Source organism: Anguilla anguilla, chromosome 3, assembly GCF_013347855.1.
Source record: "Anguilla anguilla isolate fAngAng1 chromosome 3, fAngAng1.pri, whole genome shotgun sequence".
In the NCBI taxonomy this organism is placed as follows: domain Eukaryota; kingdom Metazoa; phylum Chordata; class Actinopteri; order Anguilliformes; family Anguillidae; genus Anguilla; species Anguilla anguilla.
Window position 1 is genome coordinate 22,588,914 of NC_049203.1, and position 21,588 is coordinate 22,610,501.

Consider the following 21,588-nt stretch of genomic DNA (forward strand, 5'->3'; position numbering starts at 1 on the left):
GCCGTAGACGGCTATTCGCCTCAGGATAGAAAATTGAGAAACTGCTGTGGCACACCACTAGATGGCAGACATGAGCTGTTTGAGAACAGAATTTCCACTTCCTTAAATATTTAATTCTAAAGATCCTTTCTTTCACTTGCAAACAAATTGTCCTAGAACCTATTCTTAGCAACACTCTTTTGTTTTACTCTAATCTGGAAAAGGTTTAATTTCTCCTTATTGTCAGACTAAGCTGAAATAAATTACTTTTACACCAGACACGATGCAAAAGAATTAGGAATATGAGAAAGGGTGATTAAGGCACCTGTCCAATAAAAAGGAGATGGCCTCTTATATTACTGGATTTATGCAGGCACTGGAAATACTTATAATTAAGATGACTTATCCTCTCACACCAACTGAAGTAAATATTAATTCTAGAGTGGTTTTAGCTGAAGCTGAAGATAAGGAACAGTGCAAACAGGATGCTTTATATCTTCGTGAGACAGACAGCGGGATCGAAATCAAGACAAACCTGCCTCCTGCGACAACACCTACCCGCTCCGATCACTCTCTCGATGCGAATCCGGGTCGGGTCGATCTCCTTGGCGAACTCGTGAACCGCCTGAGCGGGGTCCTCGTAGGTGTCGGGGTCGATGTACGTCTTTATTCCCGGAAAAGGGACTAGAACGGGCACAGAACCAGGTGAGTTGCATAAAGCATAACTGTGGCTTGGACCAACATTCAGCCTAAATAGCAGCTTATTTATTTCATTAAATTAAAATGACCTATTTAGCACTTTTAAGCAGACTTCAGTGACAGAGAAGCTCATTACGGCTGGTTCTAGGCATGGGCGATATAGGCGGTCACCTAGGGTGCCATCTGTATGGGGAAGTGCTAACCATCTGGGCGGTTGGAATGCATTGCGTTAATGATAGTTGGTGCAATCCCCCCGCCACCACAGTCTATGATCGTTTGTCCCATCCCGGGCCTCTTCTCAGTTGGTGATCCCCATTACACCCCTGTTTCCCCCCGCCCCATTCCACGATCCTGCCTAGGGTGGCACAAAAGCTAGAGCCGGCCCTGGAGCTCATGGTGTCACATAAAGTACTACCAGCCCGTTCCTGAGTCATTTCACTTGTAAAGGACAAAGTGCATTGAGGTTACACTGGCTCAGGACCATGAAATAATGAAAGACAGTAGACAAGATTGTGGTGCACACTCCTAAAAATAACAATTTTTAATACACAAACATAGAGACAAACACAATATACAGCAGACTGCTAAAAGTAATTTCAGCAAAGTACTTAACCTAAATTGTTTCAGTACACTATCCACCTGCACAAATGTACTGTATGTAAATTGTAATCTATATGAGTTGCAATGGTTAAATGAAACTTGGGATGTCACTATGAAAACTGAAACCTCTCCCAACAGCAGGCAGGGTTGTAAAATGTAACAGTAGTCGATGAGACCAGCCTGCTTACTGTATCAATCAAATTTAAACTTAACTAAGCCCTCAATATAGAGCCTCTTAAAATACCAAAAAAGGTCAAATGAACAGCAGGCAATGCAGTTTTGAAGGGCATCTGTCTGCCATCACACTGGCTTCAACTTACAGTTACAAATTTATGCAAAGCACGACATGTTTTCCATGCGGGGAACATTATTATTAATGAATATCATCGATTGCCAAACTATGTGTGAATATAATAATGAATGATATGCTGGCTTAAAGGTGTTCGTGAAAAGCACCGTGTGCATCCCCTGCAGTGATAGACCCAGCAGGGTCGGCCCTGGGCCCACAGTGAGAGAGCCTGCTATTGGAGGCCTTGCCTGAGATGGGGACATAGTGTGGAGCCGCTAACTGAATGGATAACGAGGAGCGGCAGGGGTCTTCATAGAAAGCCCCGCCCAGACGCAGCTGCAGCTCCCTCAGACAATGCTGAGCGTTTCCACACAAAAGGACGGCGCCTCCTATGCGGGCGGCGTATAGCGACGGACCTCTGTATCCGCAGCCAGGCTGGCTGCCAGCCGGCACGGCGCGGGCCCTGGCACAGCATACGCGGTGCTGCCGTTTGCAGGCTGGGAAGCGGCAGAGCTCAGGCAGCGATGGCGTTCGCCTCCAGGGTCAACAGAAACATTTTTTTTAAACTACAGGCAAACTCCCATACCCGGGTGTAGGGCTGGCCCCGAACGTTCGAATTGTTCGGAATTCGTTCGATATAATGCATTCGAATCTCAATTCAGGATTCGGATGATTCGTTTTTTAAATAATTATTATTATTATTATTATTATTATTATTATTATTATTATTATTATTTGTAATTTGTAAGATAACCTAAAAAAAATAAATAAATAAAAAGACAACGCAACGTGCGTCACTCACTCTACAAACGCTTCAGTCCACGTGTCCATTAGCATAACGGCAACTGCGAAGAAATCGGATGTGTGGAAACACTTCAAAATGACCAATGACAAGAAAAAGGCTCAGTGTCAAATATGTAACAAGCAACTGGCATACCACGGTGGCACAGCAAATCTGAGTGCTCATTTGAAACCTGCAAGTAGGCTATGTCTATAATTAATTTGTCGGTGAAAAGATCCTGTAGGCAGTTAGTTAATGAACTAGCTAGCTAACTTTGCATTGGCTAACTGCTGTTACAGGCATAGGCGATTGGCGTCAAATAAATGTAATAATAATAATAATAATAATAATAATAATAATAATAATTATTATTATTATTATTATAGCCAATTTATTATTATAGGTGCATCCCCTGGTATCGCAGCCCTCAGCATCATCAACCTCCTCAACAACGCTGATTATATTATTTATTTTGTTTATTTGGACGCTCGTTGTAAGACCTCATATTGTCAGGTTATTTGTTCAGCCTTCATTAAAAGCCTTGGCCGAGTGAGGCCATTCGTTTATTTTATTTTGAAAATGTTCCAAGCTAGGCCTACTTATTATTTAATAAAGTTGTATGCACAATGTTTTCTTGTCGGCTAGCTATTTTTATTTGCCAGTGCGCTTCGTCCGACAGTGATTGTTTTTTTATTGTATCGTGCTGAAATTGCACCTGTTACATTTTTCTGTTACTAGGCTACTGATCTGCTGATTTTACGACTGTGTGCAGTAAAATTTAATTTTGGAAATAACTGTTGTGTTATTTGATCCTTTCAATAAACGGGCACATGAAACTTGAAACCCTTCATTCACGGCTAAGGCTAAACAATGGATCTATAATGAACTGCAGCTTTCGGTTATGAAAGCTAATAGGCCTACGGTATTCCTAATTTTTAAACGTGTTTTTGTGAGAACAAACGTTCGGAGCTTCGTTCGGAAACACCAATGAATGTCCAAAGCCTAAAAAATGGCATTCAGGCCAGCCCTATCCGGGTCCATGTTCATAAAGCATTGCCAGGTAGGATTGCATATCTAGGATCAGGTTTCCCTTGTGTATAACTGACCCTTAATTATAAGCTACAACACAAAACTGACCTGAGATCAGCACTCCTACTCTGAGGTACTTTATGAACACTGGCCCAGGGTCAAATACATATTTGAAAAACTGCTAAATTAGATGTTGCTATAGGAAATATTCCAGCAGATCCCTGAACATATTTAGATAAACATGTCATCAACACAATACGTACACATGAAAGAAGATTTTTTTGTTTGGAATGCCCTGAACAATATATGCCTGTTTTACAATTGTCAGGAGTCTGCAGGAATTTTACTGGTGCTGCAAGAGTTAAGGTATTTCAAACAGTTATTTGGGCCAGTCTGGAGACCTCAGAACCTGCCCTCACCCCCTCTCTTGTATTCACCTTTCAACAGAGGAATAAAATAGAAAAGCTACAAAAGAAAGTTGCTCAGACAAAAGGCATTCTATAAAAATAAAATAAAAAACAGCAAAGAAAACAAAAAAGAAGGGTTGTATGCCCTGAGCTCATGCAACATTGCACAGAGCTCAGAAGGCAAGTCATACACAACAGACCAAAATGGCTGCAGGACGTGACTCAGAGCAAGCGCATTCTTTTATGCATCAGCTAGTGCCACAGGAAACCTAATCAATTCTCTCACTAGCAACGTCAGCCTTTGTTCCTGTACTTTCTTATATCGCAGGAATAAAACAGTTTTTGAGAGAGTCAGCTGGGAAGAAAGACAGTAAATATATGTGCCGCCATTTTTATGTCAAACAGAACTAAATAGCCTATCTTTATTTACCGGTTCAAACTCTGTCTTGGTTCAACTAAGGCTGAACTACACTACATTTCCAAAAGTATGTGGACACCCCCTCTAATTAATGGTTTTGGCTATTTCAGTCACACAGGTGCATAAAATCAAGCACACAGCCATGCAATCTCCATTGAAAAACAGTGGCAGTAGAATGGATTGTACTGAAGAGCTCAGTAATGTTTAGCATGTAAAACTCATCTGTCCTCCATTGCAACACTCACTACAGAGTTCCAAACTACCTCTGTAAAAAATCTCAGCACAAGAACATTTGTCAAGAGCTTCATGGAATGGGTTTCCATGGCCGAGCAGCTGTACACAAGCCTAAGATCACCATGTGCAATGCCAAATGTCGGTGGGAGTGGTGTAAAACACACCACCATTGGATTCTGAAGCAGTGAATCACTTTCCCTGGAGTGATGAATCACGCTTCACTATCTGGCAGTCAGACGGAAGAATCTGAGTTCAGCGGAATGCATTGTGCCAACTGTACTGGCCCGAATAATGCCAACGGTAATGTTTAGTGCAGGAGGAATAATGGTCTGTGGCTGTTTTTCGTGTTTTTGGCTTGGCCCCTTAGTTCCAGTGAAGGGAAATCTTAATACAACAGCATGTAATGACAGTCTAGAGAATTGTGTGCTTCCAACTTTGTGATAACAGTTTGGTTAAGGCCCTTAACTGTTTCCACATGACAATGCCCCTGTGCACAAAGCAAGGTCCATAAAGAAATTGTTTGTTGAGTTTGGTGGGGAATAAATTGACTGGCCTGCAGAACCCTGACTTCTACCCCATCCAACACCATTGGGATGAATTGGAATGCCGACTGTGAGCCAGGCCTTACGCCCATCATCAGTGCCCGACCTCACTAATGCTCTTGAGGCTGAATGGAAGCAAATCCCCGCAGCCATGTTACAAAATCTACTGGAAAGCCAGAAGAGTGGAGGCTGTTACAGAAGAAAAGAGGGATCCAACTCCATATTAGTGTCCATGGTTTTGGAATGAGATGTTCAACAAGTAGCAGAGAGCGGGGCCAAATCTAACACAGGGTACAATGTAACAGACGTTTTAGGTAGATGCATCGAGCATCGAGCTTGAATGATGCTTTTCAGGTTAATCATGCAGAATAACCTTTTTGTCTCCAACAAACAGCGGGAGAGTTCAATAAACATTATGTGAGATATTGCCAAAAGTCTGTTTTGGCTATATGCAAGTAACTGTTTTTTTTTTGTTTTTCTGCCACTGTATTGTGTGTATTGTCAAGGAATCCAAATGTAAGTAATCATACGCAATATTGATATAGCATGTTAGCTTGGAGGGATTGCTAGCCAGGCAAAAGTGCAGATACTCCCCTGTGGGGATAAACCTAGCAGGGTTGTTAGCCTGTTGTCAGTAGACTATTGATTAACCAATTGATTGGATTTGTTCAACTCAGACCTGATCTTTGTAAATATATTTAACTCAACTTTAACTGCAGGCTACGTGGTGACATGTGACATCGACTGATACAGCTGTTTGGATCGAAAAGACATTAGATGGGAACCGGAGAATGTACAGCCTTGTGATAGATTTTCACCAAAATAGATAGGGCACAAAAAACATATAAATGTAATGAAAAAGTAGACTAAAGACTGCCTTTACCATTTAAAGTGGAATTGCATTGAATTGTCTTACTTTGCGTTAATGTTTAAAGCTATTCAGACTGTTAGCTATCCCCCCCATGCCGTGTTGGTTTTTACCCCACCCACAGGGTTAAATGTAACATTTCGCTCTCTGCACTTTCTGTCAGGTTGCTAGTAACTGTTATGTCCCAGAAATTTAATTGTGGTGTGTAATCATAGCCAAGATTCTTTGTATTAAAAATGATTAATCAATCTCTCGTAATATTTTCAGAATTGCACTACATACAAAAACTGTCATTTCCCCATTCTCCTCTGCATATGGGTGTGATGTTCAAGTGTCCACATACTTTTGGAAATGTAGTCTATCAGCATTAATTCTGGGTTAAATAACCCATATTATGTTACATTTGGCACTATACCATCAGATTATTTTTATACTTAATGCATTAGCTCCTAAAACTTCCGATTGTACCTAAAATGGCACTTAAAATATTGTTGTAGCTCATATACTGACTCCTACCATTGGCTGTGGCCCTGATAAATTGGTACCATCTCTGCTCTTTGCCTAACATTTTTGTAAGCATTTGTAAGCCACTTTGGATAATAGGTTATGCCAAATGCCAAAACGTAAATGTAGATAATTAGGTCGAGGCCAGAGAGCAGTAATGCCTCTATATAATTCTTCCTGTCTTGTTATTGTATGAAACAATGAGAAAAACACAGGTGGCTTATGTTATTATTTTTGCTTTCTTTATTATTTATATTTTTTATTTTCCACCTAACTGGCTGTTAAATCCACATTAGCGGGTGTGGATTTAACATTAATTCAGAGGGATTTAACAGTAACTCAGGCACACTACATTGAATTGATTGGGTCTCATAGTTAAGCATAAAAGGCATGAAAATTGGTACATACTGCATATGCAACTCCTCATGCCAGAAATGTTTTAAAATTACATGCATTGCCATATTTAATTTTGTGCAATACTTCCTGTAAATGATACAGCCTCTGATACATTTTATTTTATCAACTTACAGCTTGCACAAGTTTGTTCTCTGTCATCTCCTCCTTAAAAATATTACCAAAAAGTTGGTATGCTCAAAAAAAACAAAAAACAAAAAAACTAATGAAAGCCAATGAATATATGGCCTTTCACCGTAAGTCAATGAAGATGTGGCCATTCACCATAAGCCAGTGAAGATATGGCCTTTCACCGTAAGCCAATGAAGATGTGGCCTTTCACCATAAGCCAATGAAGATGTGGCCTTTCACCATAAGCCAATGAAGATGTGGTCTTTCACCATAAGCCAGTGCAGATGTGGCCTTTCAAAAAAATCTTTATAAATCTCAGGATTTCACATACTGTAATAGGACATACACTTGAACTTGCATTGACAGCCACATAAAGACTCTGGCTATACTTGATTGGGCTGATAAAAAGACATGACGACCATGTAAATGCGGAGGCATAAGCCTGCATGGTTACGTATTGATTCTTTCAAACGAGGTTCCTACCAAGAGGTTGCAAAAGGGCATTTTACTTACTGTGTCCATTCAGACAGTGAGCCCTCCTCTTCTCCACCGACTTCATCTTGGCTTTGATGTACCACTGGCACCTGCATGACATCGGACCCAGAGGAGAAGGAAAGGGACAGCGGTGTGGTAAATGGCGGTTTTGCGTCGCTATGAAAGGAGTGATCAAAACGCAAAGGCGGAGAGGAACGCGGCCCGCCCACCTCTCTCCACCTCGCCATCACACTGCTCAGGGGCACAGGGGTCAGAGGTTACCAAGGGGGCAAAGAGGCCTGAGTCAGACTTCAGACTCAAAAACCTCCAGGAACTGTGCCAGCCTCCTTTGCCATTCATTAGCATTACAAATTATTATTATTATTATTATTTATTTATTTTTTTAACACTTTTAAAAGATATTTTATTTCAATTTTTAAAATCATTATTTGTGTACACCTTTCAGAAAAGAGGAACACGCTGTAATATATTGTAAATATGGAGATTTTTGACAAATGATGACAGATAGCAGCGTTTTCATGTAAAAATAGGTAAAATAGTAGCCGAAACTGGCTGTTATTTGTATATTTCCTACCTGTTGTCAGATTTGCAATAGTTTGATTAAAAGGTTAAATAAAATAAATTAATGAATAAACATATTTCTAGGATATTCTGCTACTGCAAGGGAATGCTTGTGTCATTTTATGTTGTACATACTCATGAATGTCTGTCAAATGAAAATGCAGAAAATGTAAATATATACCTCTTAAAAGTAACACAGAATTTCTTTTTATATCTGACTAATCACATGGCACGCGTTCCTTCATATCCAAGTATTTTCCTACAGTAACGTTTACTCTCAGAAAGAGTTCCATTCTACTGGAAAAGGCAACAAAAAAGATGAACAAGATTAACAGATCTCCATTTTAATTTGAGATTGCGATCAGATGCCTTGTCCTACTCGAAGCCCATATTCCTAACCCACATAAAGGTTCCCATGGCAGCGACGGTATCATTTGTGAGGGAACATTGTATCCCTATGATTACACCTAGATACTGGCAGCTTAATTAACTTTGTTAAAATGCTCTGGGACCCAATTAAGATTTTGTTTGCGATTTTTCCAAAGATCGTGGACTAAAGGCTTAACACTTTTATAACACCTTAAATACCATTGGAAAATGCGGTATGTAACTCACAGATAAAGTAATTACAACATAACACTATTGCAGCAGCTTGGTTTGGTGGAATAGGAACCTGTGAAGATAATGGTCAAAGGAATCGTGTCAACGATGTTGAATGGTCTTACAGACCGTAGCAGTAATGAGATGCTGTTGAAGAGATGCTAAAAAAGGTAATATTTAATCCAGCTGGAGGTTTGTAACCAGGCTGAAACAAGTATAAAGCTCCCACAAGCGTAAAGACTGTATAAAACCACAGAGAGGAACTCAGAGAGAGAGAAAGAGATCATGTGAACAATTCATTTATGGTTTGTTCCACTGTATATTCAGTGTGTGTGTGTATGTGCACATGTGTGTGTGTGTGTGCACGTATACATGTGCAGTGCATGTTTAGGTCCATGACTGCATATACTGTATGCATGTATATATATGCCACATACAGTATGTATATGATCTTACATGTGCATATTTGAGTAAGTGTGTGAATGTCTGTTTATATTTGTGTGTTAGTGTGCATGCGTATGTGCCATTGTTGAATGAAAGAATGAATTAATTAACTAATAAATAGATAAATAAATGAATGAAGCAAAGAGGATGCAGGAATGATTACTGGCCATGATAGTATGGGTGGGGCATGCATGTTTCACCAGCACCCACAGTCCACACAACAAACACAAAAAAGAAACAATATGCCCTTCCATGAAGGTGAACTACCTCGGAAAAACAAAACAACCCGTGTTCAGCGATGGAACATCTGATTAGCCGAGTGATACCTTTCTTTGGGATGGTGAATGCGTGCCTTCAGCAGTTTTTTTTAACACTCTCTCTCTCTCTCTCTCTCTCTCTCTCTCTCTCTCTCTCTCTCTCTCTGCACAGCGCGAGCCTGCAGACTGAATGGCTCTCCTTCAGAGTGACAGCGAGTCCTCTGCCGTTGGCATGGTGACAGACAGCAGCCTCATGCATAGTGGATAGACGCGGCGCTGGGTTCGAGGGGAAGGTGAGGCAGTAGATTAGGGAGTGACACGGGGTGGTTGAGCTGGAAACCAGAACTGCGTCCGGATACAGGACGTCCCACCCGGCGCCCTCATTTCGTACGTGCCCCCGCAGGCAACAGGAGACGCTCCCCTGGTTCACATTCAGCCCGTGGCGGTGCATCACGGCGGCGCGTGTGCGGTCGCGAAGAGATCGAAAGGCCAGGTTTGGCAGACAGCCCTGATGCCGGAATATTTCAGTTACAGTGATGGATTCCATCTCCTCTGAATGATAAATATCATGAAAGTTCAAAGTTATCACTGCACTGTTTCTACAGAGAAAACAGGTCTATATAGCATGTGTTCTCTTTCTTTCTCTCTCTCTCTCTCCCTGTATCTCTCTCTCTCTGTCCTGCATACTCTGAAAAATAAAAATCGAATTAGAAATCTGCCTTACCTCATTAATGACTACTTCACATTTAAGCTGCACACTCTTGTTAGCTCCAAAAATAGATGCTCCTCCATGCCTTTACTAGGCAGGTGTGAAGATGGTTTTTCAAAATAATAATAGCAGGGTTTGCTCCATTTTGTCACATGATCTCACATACAGCCCCCCATTTTAGCTTCATGCTGTCAGGATCTCTCAACGAAGATCAGATCTCTTTTTCCTCTCAGCCTGACTACATTCATCCAATGGGAATCCACTGGTAGTTCTCCGTGTTTTGGAAGCTGTTGGCAGTACTAAATTATTTCAGTCGCATGCATCCAGGCGATTAAAATTTTCCACCCCGTGTGAAAAGGTAATAACACAAACATAAGCAGCAGCGCAACTGCAGAGGGAGAAAAGAGAGGAAATCACTCACATTAGAGCTCTGTCTGTCAAAAATTCTGTAATGCTTCCCAATGAGCTAAGTCTACACAGTTAGAAAGATCAATGTGCACTCCCTCTGACTGCTACAAGCACACCTACTGTGGCCGTACACTGTATACAGGAAGAGTAGATCATTAAGGAAAAATACACTCCGCATGCCAGATGTTCGCATCCGGGGAGGGAACAAAATGTTCTGCGCATACTGGAGCTGTCTGGGCTCCTGAATACTCCATCCTTAAAGCAATGAAACTGTCCACCGACCAGAAATAGCAACCGAGCAGTAGCATTTTGCGTTCCCCGACAAAATAGCTTTCACTCTCAATGAGCCAATTTTCTGCTCAACAGTGACCTTTGCTGAGTTCATTCATACATATTCACATCCGTTTTAAATGTTGCTGGTTTAAAATGTTCACTTTTTTTTGCCTCTCTTATCGTCTCTTAGCATTTAAAAAAAACATTGCGCGACCTTTAAGTTATCACGTAAAGTACATTTCTGGAAGCGTCGGCCTCGGCGAACGGCTTTTAAAGCGCGGAGCTTTCCGTTGCCGCTGACGTGACGGAACGGACCGGCCCCGGTAACGGCGGCCAGCCGTCACCGCTCGAGCCTTCCCGACGATACGCGCGAACCGCTCGAGCCTTCCGCCGGGACGGGCGCCGTTAAGCAATCGGACGCGTAATTGCCGAAGGAAAGAGGTCGTGCGTCCGCGGCGCCTCTTCGCCTGTCCTGGGCGTCGGTTCGCTCGGCCGGGCCTGTCGCTCGCCGGCCTCGCGGTCAAGAAAAGCGCGTGCTTAGGGGCGCCCAGTGTCTCGCAGCATTAACAAGATGGATTGTGGGAAGGGCCCTGTGACGGCTCCTGCCGGGCGGGGTCTCTCTCTCTCTGTGCGTATCTGCGTTATTCATGGCTCGCGAAAAAAGCTCCGCAACCCCACCAGCCATCTGGGTGGTGAATCAACCTCCAGAACTTCAAGGCCGCGTCTGATCTTAAGATAAACTCCCAGGCTGTTATTTTAATATCGGTGCCCTTACCACTAGATGCGATTCAGATTCAGATGAGTCACACGCATTAGATCAGCTGTTTGTTGTCCTGGTCCCGGGGAGCCGCAGAGTCTGTTGGTTTTTCTTTTTGCCTTAAGATCAGCAACCGATTCAGACCCAAGAAGCCAGGTGGCCTGAGATAGCCTTGCAATCAACAGCTTTAACTGATCACTTGCTGTGCTACCCAACTGCTAAGTACAGCAACAGCAAAAGCCAGCAGACCCTGCAGCTCTCCAGGACCAGGACTGAAAACCACTGCCTTAATGAACCTAAAAGGAGCACGGGTTCTCAAGCTCTTGAGGGACACTGATTTATGCTGGTTTTTCTGTTTCAAACACAGTTAAAACGTTTGATATGAAATGCGGAAAAGCAGTGAATGCTTTTGCTTCTGTAATACATTACATTATTTTCATTTTCTGCTTTCATCATATGATTCCTGTAGAAAAAGGGTCGCTATTTAGAATTTTTTACATATAGACTCAAAGGTGAAATCAGCGGGGTCCCAATGGCTGATATTGTGCACACTAAGTAATTGAGTTAAAATAAGTTTAATGTAAAAAAGTTTTTAACAAACTTGATTAATGAAGAGAATGTCTGTAACCAAAAAACAGCCTACGGGGATCCCGCAGGATGAAGTTTGAAAACCCCTAGAATAGAAGAACACTTTTACGGGGGCTGATAAACATCAGGAGCTCTTACCTTCCGGTAATGAGGAAGAACAGCGTGAGAATGACCAGCAAGGCGAACCCTCCCACTGCTGCCGTGACGATGACCAGCACCTGACCCTGGTCGGCAGCCATGTCAGAGGCTGAGGGAACAGAGAGCCAAGAGCACGTGTCAGTCATCTCAATGGCCCGACTAACTCAGACATGGCAGCAGCATAGCAAAACACATCATTCTGTCAAAAACAGAAAGACACTTTCTTTTCACATAGTAAATGAACTGACATGAATGCTTAGAGCCACTGTTGGTACTGTATATTTCACTATTTTCTACATCTACTGTAAGAGTTAAACATTTTCCCCCACAAAGGTCAATACCTATTTGTTTATTATCTATTCACTGAAATTCAAATAAAATATAATATTACAGCATTTACAACTAAATCTTCAGTGTAACATTAGCTGCGATAGAGCACTTATAACTCTAATTGGGTACATATTGAGCCTACTGTACTGTGTTAAAGTTTATTTTACACTGCTAGAGTTGATTTAAGGTTGATCATTTTGCTGTGGAATTGCACTGTTAAATGTGTAATAGCATAAATATTAAAAAACCTTTTTTTCATTCTGAATAGAACTAGACAGATTAATGCATTAAGACACAATGACCAGCTTTTGTAGGGAACGAATCATGGTTTTGTATAATTCAAATGGTTAAATGTGTTTCATGAATTTGTAATTGACCCATGATTGTACCGCCAAATTGGACCGACTTAATATTCACGATCGCCCATTTTGTCAATAATTCCTCAAGCCTATTTAATCACCACTTAATAACTCAATTGAAATGTGATTGTAATTGTCAGCCTTTTTTTTTTTTTTTTTTACTCACAGCTAATGAATACCAATTTGAAATAAAAGCACAGCGGTCGAATCGCAGATGAATCATTTGAATGTTAATATACGGCATTTACAATGGGGAGAGCTCGCAGGCCCGCTTTTCTCTGCCTGTAATTAGCAGGCGGTCTCTGGGGATGAGGGGAGGCAGGAGATCTCGGCGGAAGATTCTGGAAAAGACGCTCAAACCCACTCTCGAGTTCACGCATGCATTAAGGACTGGAATGAGCGACGCCGGTCCAATCGCGCGAGCGCTAATGAGCGCGGGCTGTGCTCGGAGACTGGACTCTCGGATGTCAGGTTCGGATAGCGAGAGAGCAGCTGTGCGAATGCTGTCACATGCAAGCTCTCCTAATGACCCTTGACAGGTCTGATGGACCTCTTCGGTGAGGAATGCAGCTGAATGGTATATTCAGTCATGTGAGTTGAATAGTGCATTCAGTTCAATGCCTGAGGTATGTGGACCATAGGATGAATGGGATGCAGTGAAATACATATATGTATATATATATACTGAGGTATTTCTGTATATTAAGGGACAATTGGTGCTCTCAGTTTTATACAGTCAGTGTAAGAGGAATTATACATTCAGATGAAAGGATGTGGTAATATCAGTGTAAATGAGAGATAAATTCAATGTAAGATGACTACTTACTGTAAGCTAACAGGTTGTTTCAGTTTAAGATTATTAAAGTATACTGTACCACTCATCTTTCTCCATTGGGAGATGCGTGATAGCGCCTGTACTGTAGCAGCATTTTTCGGCTATGTTTTCCTGGGGGCCAGATTTCATAAAATACTGTGCATGTAACTCAATGATCAGGGGGCCTAGAGTACCTCAGTCCACCAGCCGAATATCCCTGGTCTATAGTTACATGAGAGATAAGTTCAGTGATAGAAGAGGAGACATACGATACGTGTCAAAGGAGTGGTATATATGCACTATCTGCAGTGAAAATAGACCTAGGCGGTATATTCACTGTGTATATACATATCCTGTATATTCTGGACGTTTCATAGAAGAACAACATAAAGCTGGTGCTTGGATTGACCATTGAGGAATAAAAGAGAAACTGCATTGGATAAACCAAGGTCATCACACCCTGTTCGCTTCAGCATTTCCCCCCACTCTGCACAGCCTGTGTTTAATCCCACTGAATCCAACCTTATTGACGGCTAGCCTGGGGACCGGGGTTTCGGGTTCTTAGAGGCTACTCCAGTAGAGAAAGGCTAGCGGGGCGATTACTGGAAGCCGTCAGAGAAAGGTTGTAATCCTCCTGAACGCCAGAACCCAAACCTCCCATATGAGCCGATAAGCACGTTCTTACACACAGAAAGGAAGGCCAAGAGCCAAGCAGACACGTGCACTGCAGATAAACAGAAGCGATGCGTTTGGCAGTGGTGTACCGAATTGTAACGGTTAGGTAGCTGAGCATGTAACTTGGAAGCTGCAGGTTCAAATCCTATGTTGGGAACTGGTTTTATACCCTTGAGCTAGGCAGTTAACCTCAATTGCTTCAGTAAATATCCTGCAGTACAAACGGACATTATAAAGAAAAAAGTAAGATGTGTAAGTCACTCTGGACAAACGAAGAAATAAAATAAAACATATTAGCATTGTGCATTTGTGCAAAAGAAAAAAAAAACAAATAGCAAATAACTAAACAAAAGTGTTGCAACATCTTGATAATCTGTTTCATTTCAATGTGTCCTCAGTTTCTTCAGTGTATTCCGTTCCTTACTCTCGTCCCCGGTCTCAAACTCAAACTTGGGGCTGTAGCCGCTGTAGCCGGTGGAGGTGTGGGCACGGACGTGGAAGATGTAGCGAGTGGAGGGTTTGAGGCCGGCGATGATGGCGCTGGGCGTTTTGGTTCGGGTGGAAGAGTAGCTGAGCTGCTCGTGCTCCTGTGAGCCAGAGGGGACAGAGCATAGATCACAAAAACCCAGAACATAACTTAAGCTTACTATGCTTGCAAGTAACTGAACCAGTAAGGATGGGGAAAGGAAAAAAAAAACTAAAACAGAAGGGGAGAAAGCCACAATGACACAAAATAATCAATATAACAGGAAATAAAACTATATCACATACAGTTTTAACTGAACTACACTTTTTAAGAGTAATAATCATAATTAATATGATATATTATAGGTCCATTTGGTATCTTTCCATGGACAGCTGGGGAAGGGGAGAAGGGCACAGTGATACAAAATAATCAAAATAACAGCAAATAAAACTATAATACATGAACTACACTTTCAAAGAGTAATAATCATAATTAATGATATGATATGTAACAGGTCCATTTGGTATAATTGCCACGGACAGCTGGAGATTAAAAATTAATAAAGATGGTGCTCTCTCCCGCATATCAATCAATCCGTTTTATTTTTGAGTAATGTTATTCACACCAAGGTGTCCCAGGATGCTGAACAGCCTGCTTACAGCTTTAAAAGGTTATACAGGCCATCAAGCTGGAAGGACAAAAAGCAACTATTTGCATTTAATCATGAGCCAAAACATTTAAATCCTGATCATGAGCTTAATTTCTCTGCTTACAGATGCTCTTCCATTGTACAGAGTCACACTTAAGAGAATAACTTAAGAATAACTATGTAATTATAGACGATGATTTGAATTTATTATTTTTATTTTTAATAACATTTTCATGGTATTTCTTGAAGACAGGCCTCACTGTAGTAATAAAATGAATGAAGTGACAGACCTCCTCCTACGACTGTGAGCATGGACGCACCTTCTCGTAATACTTGACCTCGTAGTCCACCACCTGGCCCGGTTCCTGCCAGGAGAGGGCGATGCTGTTCTGAGAGGCCCAGTCCTTCTTGACTAGCCCCACCAACGAGGGACCTGAAAGATGCACCGACGTCACCATGCGCACAACCCCGCTGTTCCCTTCTAACGTCTCCTTCACCCCACTGAAAGGCTTTATCCATCTGTCCCCTTCCCCAGGGGGGGCTCATTAGTCACCATTGCATACACTACAACGAGGGGACCGGCACAACCGGGGCTAAGAGGCTAGAGTTAGCCCGCGCAAGTCCCGCGGCAAAGCCCCGACAGTGACCCCCGACCAGGGGGCCACGACCGGGCGCGGGCCCCTTTCCCGTTACGGCCCCGCAGCAGAAGACGGAGCACCTCGGAACATCAGTCGCACAAAAGAGACAATGCGGGACACCTGCTCACGCCGTCAAACCCAATTAAGCTAATGTTCCATTTACTTTGAAGAACCAGAGGAAACTCATTATCTCAAATTAACTTCATTTAGCTACTCAGTCATCCAAAATTCATGACAAACGCGTTCGCGCAAAAGAAACCGTTCATCACTTCAGCACATGAACGCAGGAATAAGAAAGCTACCGTACCGTCTTGCTGACAGTTGTAGGAAGAATAATAATAATAAAAAAAACATCATTATTAATATTGTCAGGTTGAAGACCAAAGAGAATGGATATCATCCTAAAGTGAACATTGCACAGCAAGATATTATTGTCGTAGATCTCACACACCCAGGATTATTATTATTTATTTTTTTTTACCTTGTCTTTGGAGGTATTTTTCCATAAAATACTTCTGACATCAGTGCTCATAAAATCATTTGCTTGCAAATCATAAATGTGGATACAGCTATTCGCTGCTGTTAAATCTCTCTGTTCTTTAACTTTGCTCAATAACTCAGGACAAAGAATCTTATGTGAAATGAATCTGTGCACATATAAATCCATGCCTATATTTTCTTACTACTGTTTTATAAATCTGTAATATTTAACATTGATAATGTCGGATGACAGCACTGGGTGAAACGTTTACCAGTCACCGAAGGGTCAAGCTTATTTTACATGACAAAGATTAGTAAGTGTTTAGCTGAGTAAATGACACTTGAAATGAATCCAGTAACCAGTACTGATTGAATTTATATTGGGTAAATATAAACTCAGGACATGCTAAAGCAGCCGCCACACAATAATAACCACTGTCTGAGAAATTTATATCCATAACTGCAGATAGAGTCTGGTAAAGTGATATTACAGACCCAGAGTAAAAAGGGGCATTTGTTCATGCTTGGACTGAGAATGGAATGCAAGCTATTCGGAATATACAACGACACAAACCATAAAGTAATTGCTGACATAATATCTCTCTCTCTCTCTCTCTCTCTCTCTCTCTCTCTCTCTCTCTCTCTCTCTCTCTCTCTCTCTCGCTCTCTCTCTCATTAGAAGTTGAAATATGGAATTTCAGCACTAAATGAATAGTTTAAAGGTTTCAATTCTACTGTTTATGGAATACGGGTCAGATAAGTGTACAGTTGCTTAAGTGATTGTTTAAGATAATGTTGCAGTACAATTCTGAAGAAAAACACCATATAGCATGCGAAAGAAAACACAACACACATATATACTCAGAGGCTGCACAGATGCACCCAATGGTCCTGAATTAAAGCAGGAAAGAGGCCCATTCCTGTCTGATTCCATATATTCTATGTGTGTGTGTGTGTGTGTGTACATGCATATAGAATATATGGAATCAGACAGGAATGGGCCTCTTTCCTGCTTTAATTCAGGACCATTGTGTGCATCTGTGCAGTCTCTGAGTGCTGCCCTACGCTGGTGTGGAGGGCTCACTGCCAGGCTGCAGATAACTCCTGGCAGGTACACCTCCTGCCTCTCCCTTTGCTCACCTGGCTGCTCGGCCTACAGGCCTGCCGCTCAGACTGTTAAAACAGACGGCTGATACAAGCTTCAGTTTGAACAAACTCCACAAGAAGAGCAGTGTTAAAAGGGCAACGGGGAGGTCTGTATTTACACCTGCCAGCAAGCTCTGAAAGAGGGAATCAATAATCCCCAGCGAAGGCTGTGGGTGGGGTCAAACAATGCTCTGCCTTCCTTCTTTAATGAGACCACATGCTTACAACAGCACGAGCGCTGCACAGTCTACGAAGGGATCCCAAACTCCAGTCTTGGAGGCTACATGCTGTGTTCTGGTATGATCACTGAAGTCCAAACACTTCGTTTCCAAGGGCTAAATTCTGCTGAGTGAAAGGAAACTGACTCAAGGACCAATCCAAGGCATACAACATTGTTTGAGGACATGCATCATGTTTCTGTACAGTAAAAAGGAATAAATGAATGAATGAATGAATTAATTAATTAATGACTAAATAAATAAATAAATAAATACAAATAAGGTGTGGTGCACTATGCTTTCAAATTCAGTTTTGGTATGACCAACCAATTATGCATATTTTTTTTCCTTTTTCCTTTCTCCCCTACCAGTTTTTTTGGATGTGATTTCCAACCATCAATAATGGTAATTATTTTTGATGGGTGTTTTGATCGGCTTAATTAAGAAAAGCTCTCCTTATGAGATACAGTATAAGATGTTTTTGGTTTTAATGCATTTATAATGTAATTCAATTCATAATTCCTGGTCAAGTCTACAGGTTTCTCAGTCTCTGTGAAAATGCGGTCCGCATTCCCACTTCTCATACGGCCTTTCTCAAACAGGCAAGTATGTGCAGAGTGAGAAATTAAATGGTAAATGGACTGCATTTATATAGCGATTTTATCCAAAGCGCTTTACAATTGATGCCTCTCACTCGCCAGAGCAGTTAGGGGTTAGGTGTCTTGCTCAAGGACACTTCGACACGCCCAGGGCAGGGTTTGAACTGACAACCCTCCGACTGCCAGATAATCGGTCTTACCTCCTGAGCTATGTCGCCCCTTATTAACACTCGGTGAATCCGTTCGGGGGATTTGAGTGTCAAAAATCTACTCAAGTTAGTTTGTAGCAGAAGCCTTTTCTTTGTCCGTGAATAGTATTCCTGCTGTGATGCTATTCCTATGGAGCACACCAGGGGGCGACAAAATCCAACACCGCTGGTGATGAAACATTTTGCATCGCTGCAGAGTTAGTTACGCTGGGGAAAATTTAAGCAATTGCGGGAGGTGCGAAAATGTAAATTCCATGGGATTTATGACCATTTACCTGTGGGCAGAGAGCAGCAATGGGTGGTCAGAAATAACAATTACGTGCCCGTTAAAACGTGTCAACTTCACAGTGCTAATCGTAGCAATGACCTGAGCTTGCCTCAGTCTGCAGATAATTAAATACTGAGCTAAATAACACAACATTACTGAAGGTGTTAAGTGCTACCTTAACAATTACATGCTGCCCGGAATTTTGAAGTTATGAAAACTCTGGATTTGAAATGGCGTGGACAATGGACAGGCATGGGGTGGATTTAACCACTTGACAAATATCTCTCCCAGATAACACAGCCCTAGTTTTATGCTCATTAAGAAGAGACAGATCTCCATTTCACTCCTCCCCTCAAGGGTAAACGCTGCTCTTTGTTCTTCAAGACCTCGGCAGAAGCTGCTCGGTACCCACTTTGACGTCTTGGCTTTAAGCTCTATGTTCAGCCCGACAGGTGGGTAAATCAACCAAGAAAATGACACTTTGCAGTCCCCAGCGGGCTCTGCGTTTTTGGCAGAGAGCTAAAGGCACTACAAGTCAATTAACCTACTGCACAGGACGGATTTTCCAGTCAACCAGTGTTAAATTTACAGGGTAAACTAAACATTTGATTTTTAATTAGATATGCTGCCCTCCAGGTTTCCATTAACTGTTTAACAAAATCAATTCCGCCTGTATTAATGGTGCTCCGTGTCTAAACGTGTTACAGTGCATCAATACCAAATCATGGGAAGTAAAAAAGAAACAACCAAAGATAAATAAATTATTCTAAGTCTTACATTTTATTCATTATACTCTGCTTCAGTGCAGACATTAATTATAGTGTGTATCATTAAACCTTACCATTGCTGATCGATGCAAAGGCTATTTATCAGTAGACTAACTTTGTTAAAACACACACACACACACACACCCCCCCACACACACACACATTTTAAACAAAAATATTCCCAAATAAGGCCATTAAATAATTGTAGTACAAATGGAATCCTGCTGAAATCAGCAATTGAGGAGTTTGCAGTAACTCGTTTGCAGTAACTTGAATTGACCTTTAGTCTATCCTTGTGGTATTTTTAAAGGGAATTAAATTTGCTAAACTGGAGAAAATATATAAGGGATATTTAAAGTAATTGCTTGCTGGTTGTAAATGTAGCTCTCTATACATGTTTTTTGACCGGATCCCTTATCTACTCTATAAGAAAGAAGACAAGACTTGGGAGGAACCTGGAATTCACTGCAAAACTTTTCAAATGGTTTAAACCACATTAATCACTACACGCTTGTAAAATCACTGACTATAACCCTATATAGGGCCATGAGGTTCTCCTGTATGCATGACCTGAGAAACATTTAAGCAGTATTTCTGTCTTTATCCTCAATGCTTCCCTGTAGGCACTCTAATAGCAGTAATCAATGATAGGCAATCAAAGGAAAGTGACTAATGATGTAATTAAGGGCCAATTGAAGAGCTTGTTGGTGCAAGTGTGCAAGGTTATAAACTGTAGGTGTCCAGTCTTATCTGAAAAAGGGTGGGTGCAGTTACTTGTTGTGGCCCAACACTAGTCTACAGCACCTGGTTCAATGAATCAAGGCCTAGAATGAAGACCACGGTTAGTTCAATAGTTGAATTAGGGCCACACTGCTGGGCTAAAATAAAAGCATGCATCTGTACTGGCCCTTCACTTACAGTATATGATTGCACACCTTGTGTTGTAAACAAACGAAGGATGGTGACATATGTTGATTGCTTACCAAGTAGCGTAATAAAGTTCTCTCGGTGCTGGAGGACAGGACTGCAGGTTAAAAAGGAAGTCAGAAAAGCACAAGGCCCTACTGATTATAACCAAATCCTCTGTCAGACTGTTCTCTCAGCACTAAATCTGCTTCATGCTGTATGAATGTATGTGGATTGATTGGAATTCCGCTTTATTTTGAGTTCTCCTACTTGCTTGCACCGGATTTGTCTGCCTGGAAGTTCTCTGTCGTAGGTCACACATTCTCAGGTAATTTAATTTATAATCCCTGATTTTCTTTCAAAGAGGCTTCGGAAAAAGAGAAATGAACAAATGCATGTAAAAACGCTGAAATAACATTACCGGTTGAAATCAATATATGCTGTGCAAATAGGAAGGCATGCATGATTCTGCTTCAGACTGACTCACTGTGTAATGCATCAACATTAACAGTTCTACAGTACATGCTTTATATATCGGGCGGCACGGTGGTGCAGTGGGTAGCACTGTCGCCTCACAGCAAGAAGGTTGTGGGTTTCCTCTGGGTTACTCCGGTTTCCTCCCACAGTCCAAAGACATGCAGGTAAGGCTAATTGGAGACTCTAAATTGCCCATAGGAATGAGTGCGTAAGTGAATGGTGTGTGTGCCCTGCGATAGACTGGCGGACTGTCCAGGGTGTATTCCTACCTCTTGCCAAAAGCATGCTGGGATAGGCTCCAGCACCCCTCCATAACCCTGCCCAGGATAAGCGGGTATAGATAATGGATGGATGGATGGAGGCTTTATATATTATATATATATCCTTAACACTTTTACACTGATGCAATCAGGTGTCTGAATACCTTCAGCCCAGTTTCTTTTCAATAAAACAACATAAACAGTATTGATATTTAGGACTTG

At 41.7% G+C, this 21,588-nt stretch overlaps 1 protein-coding gene across 1 annotated transcript in view; it reads right to left on the bottom strand.

Moving 5' to 3' along the window:
• Positions 1–21,588, bottom strand: part of LOC118224250 (ephrin type-A receptor 6-like) — a 174,690-nt gene that overhangs the window by 17,224 nt on the left and 135,878 nt on the right. Inside the window, exons 6-10 of the mRNA XM_035411571.1 lie at positions 15,719–15,831; positions 14,708–14,870; positions 12,106–12,214; positions 7,389–7,459; positions 538–663 (exon numbers count right to left, since the gene is read on the bottom strand). Of these exons, the coding sequence (XP_035267462.1) occupies positions 538–663; positions 7,389–7,459; positions 12,106–12,214; positions 14,708–14,870; positions 15,719–15,831 (582 nt within the window). The remainder of the gene's footprint in view (positions 1–537; positions 664–7,388; positions 7,460–12,105; positions 12,215–14,707; positions 14,871–15,718; positions 15,832–21,588) is intronic.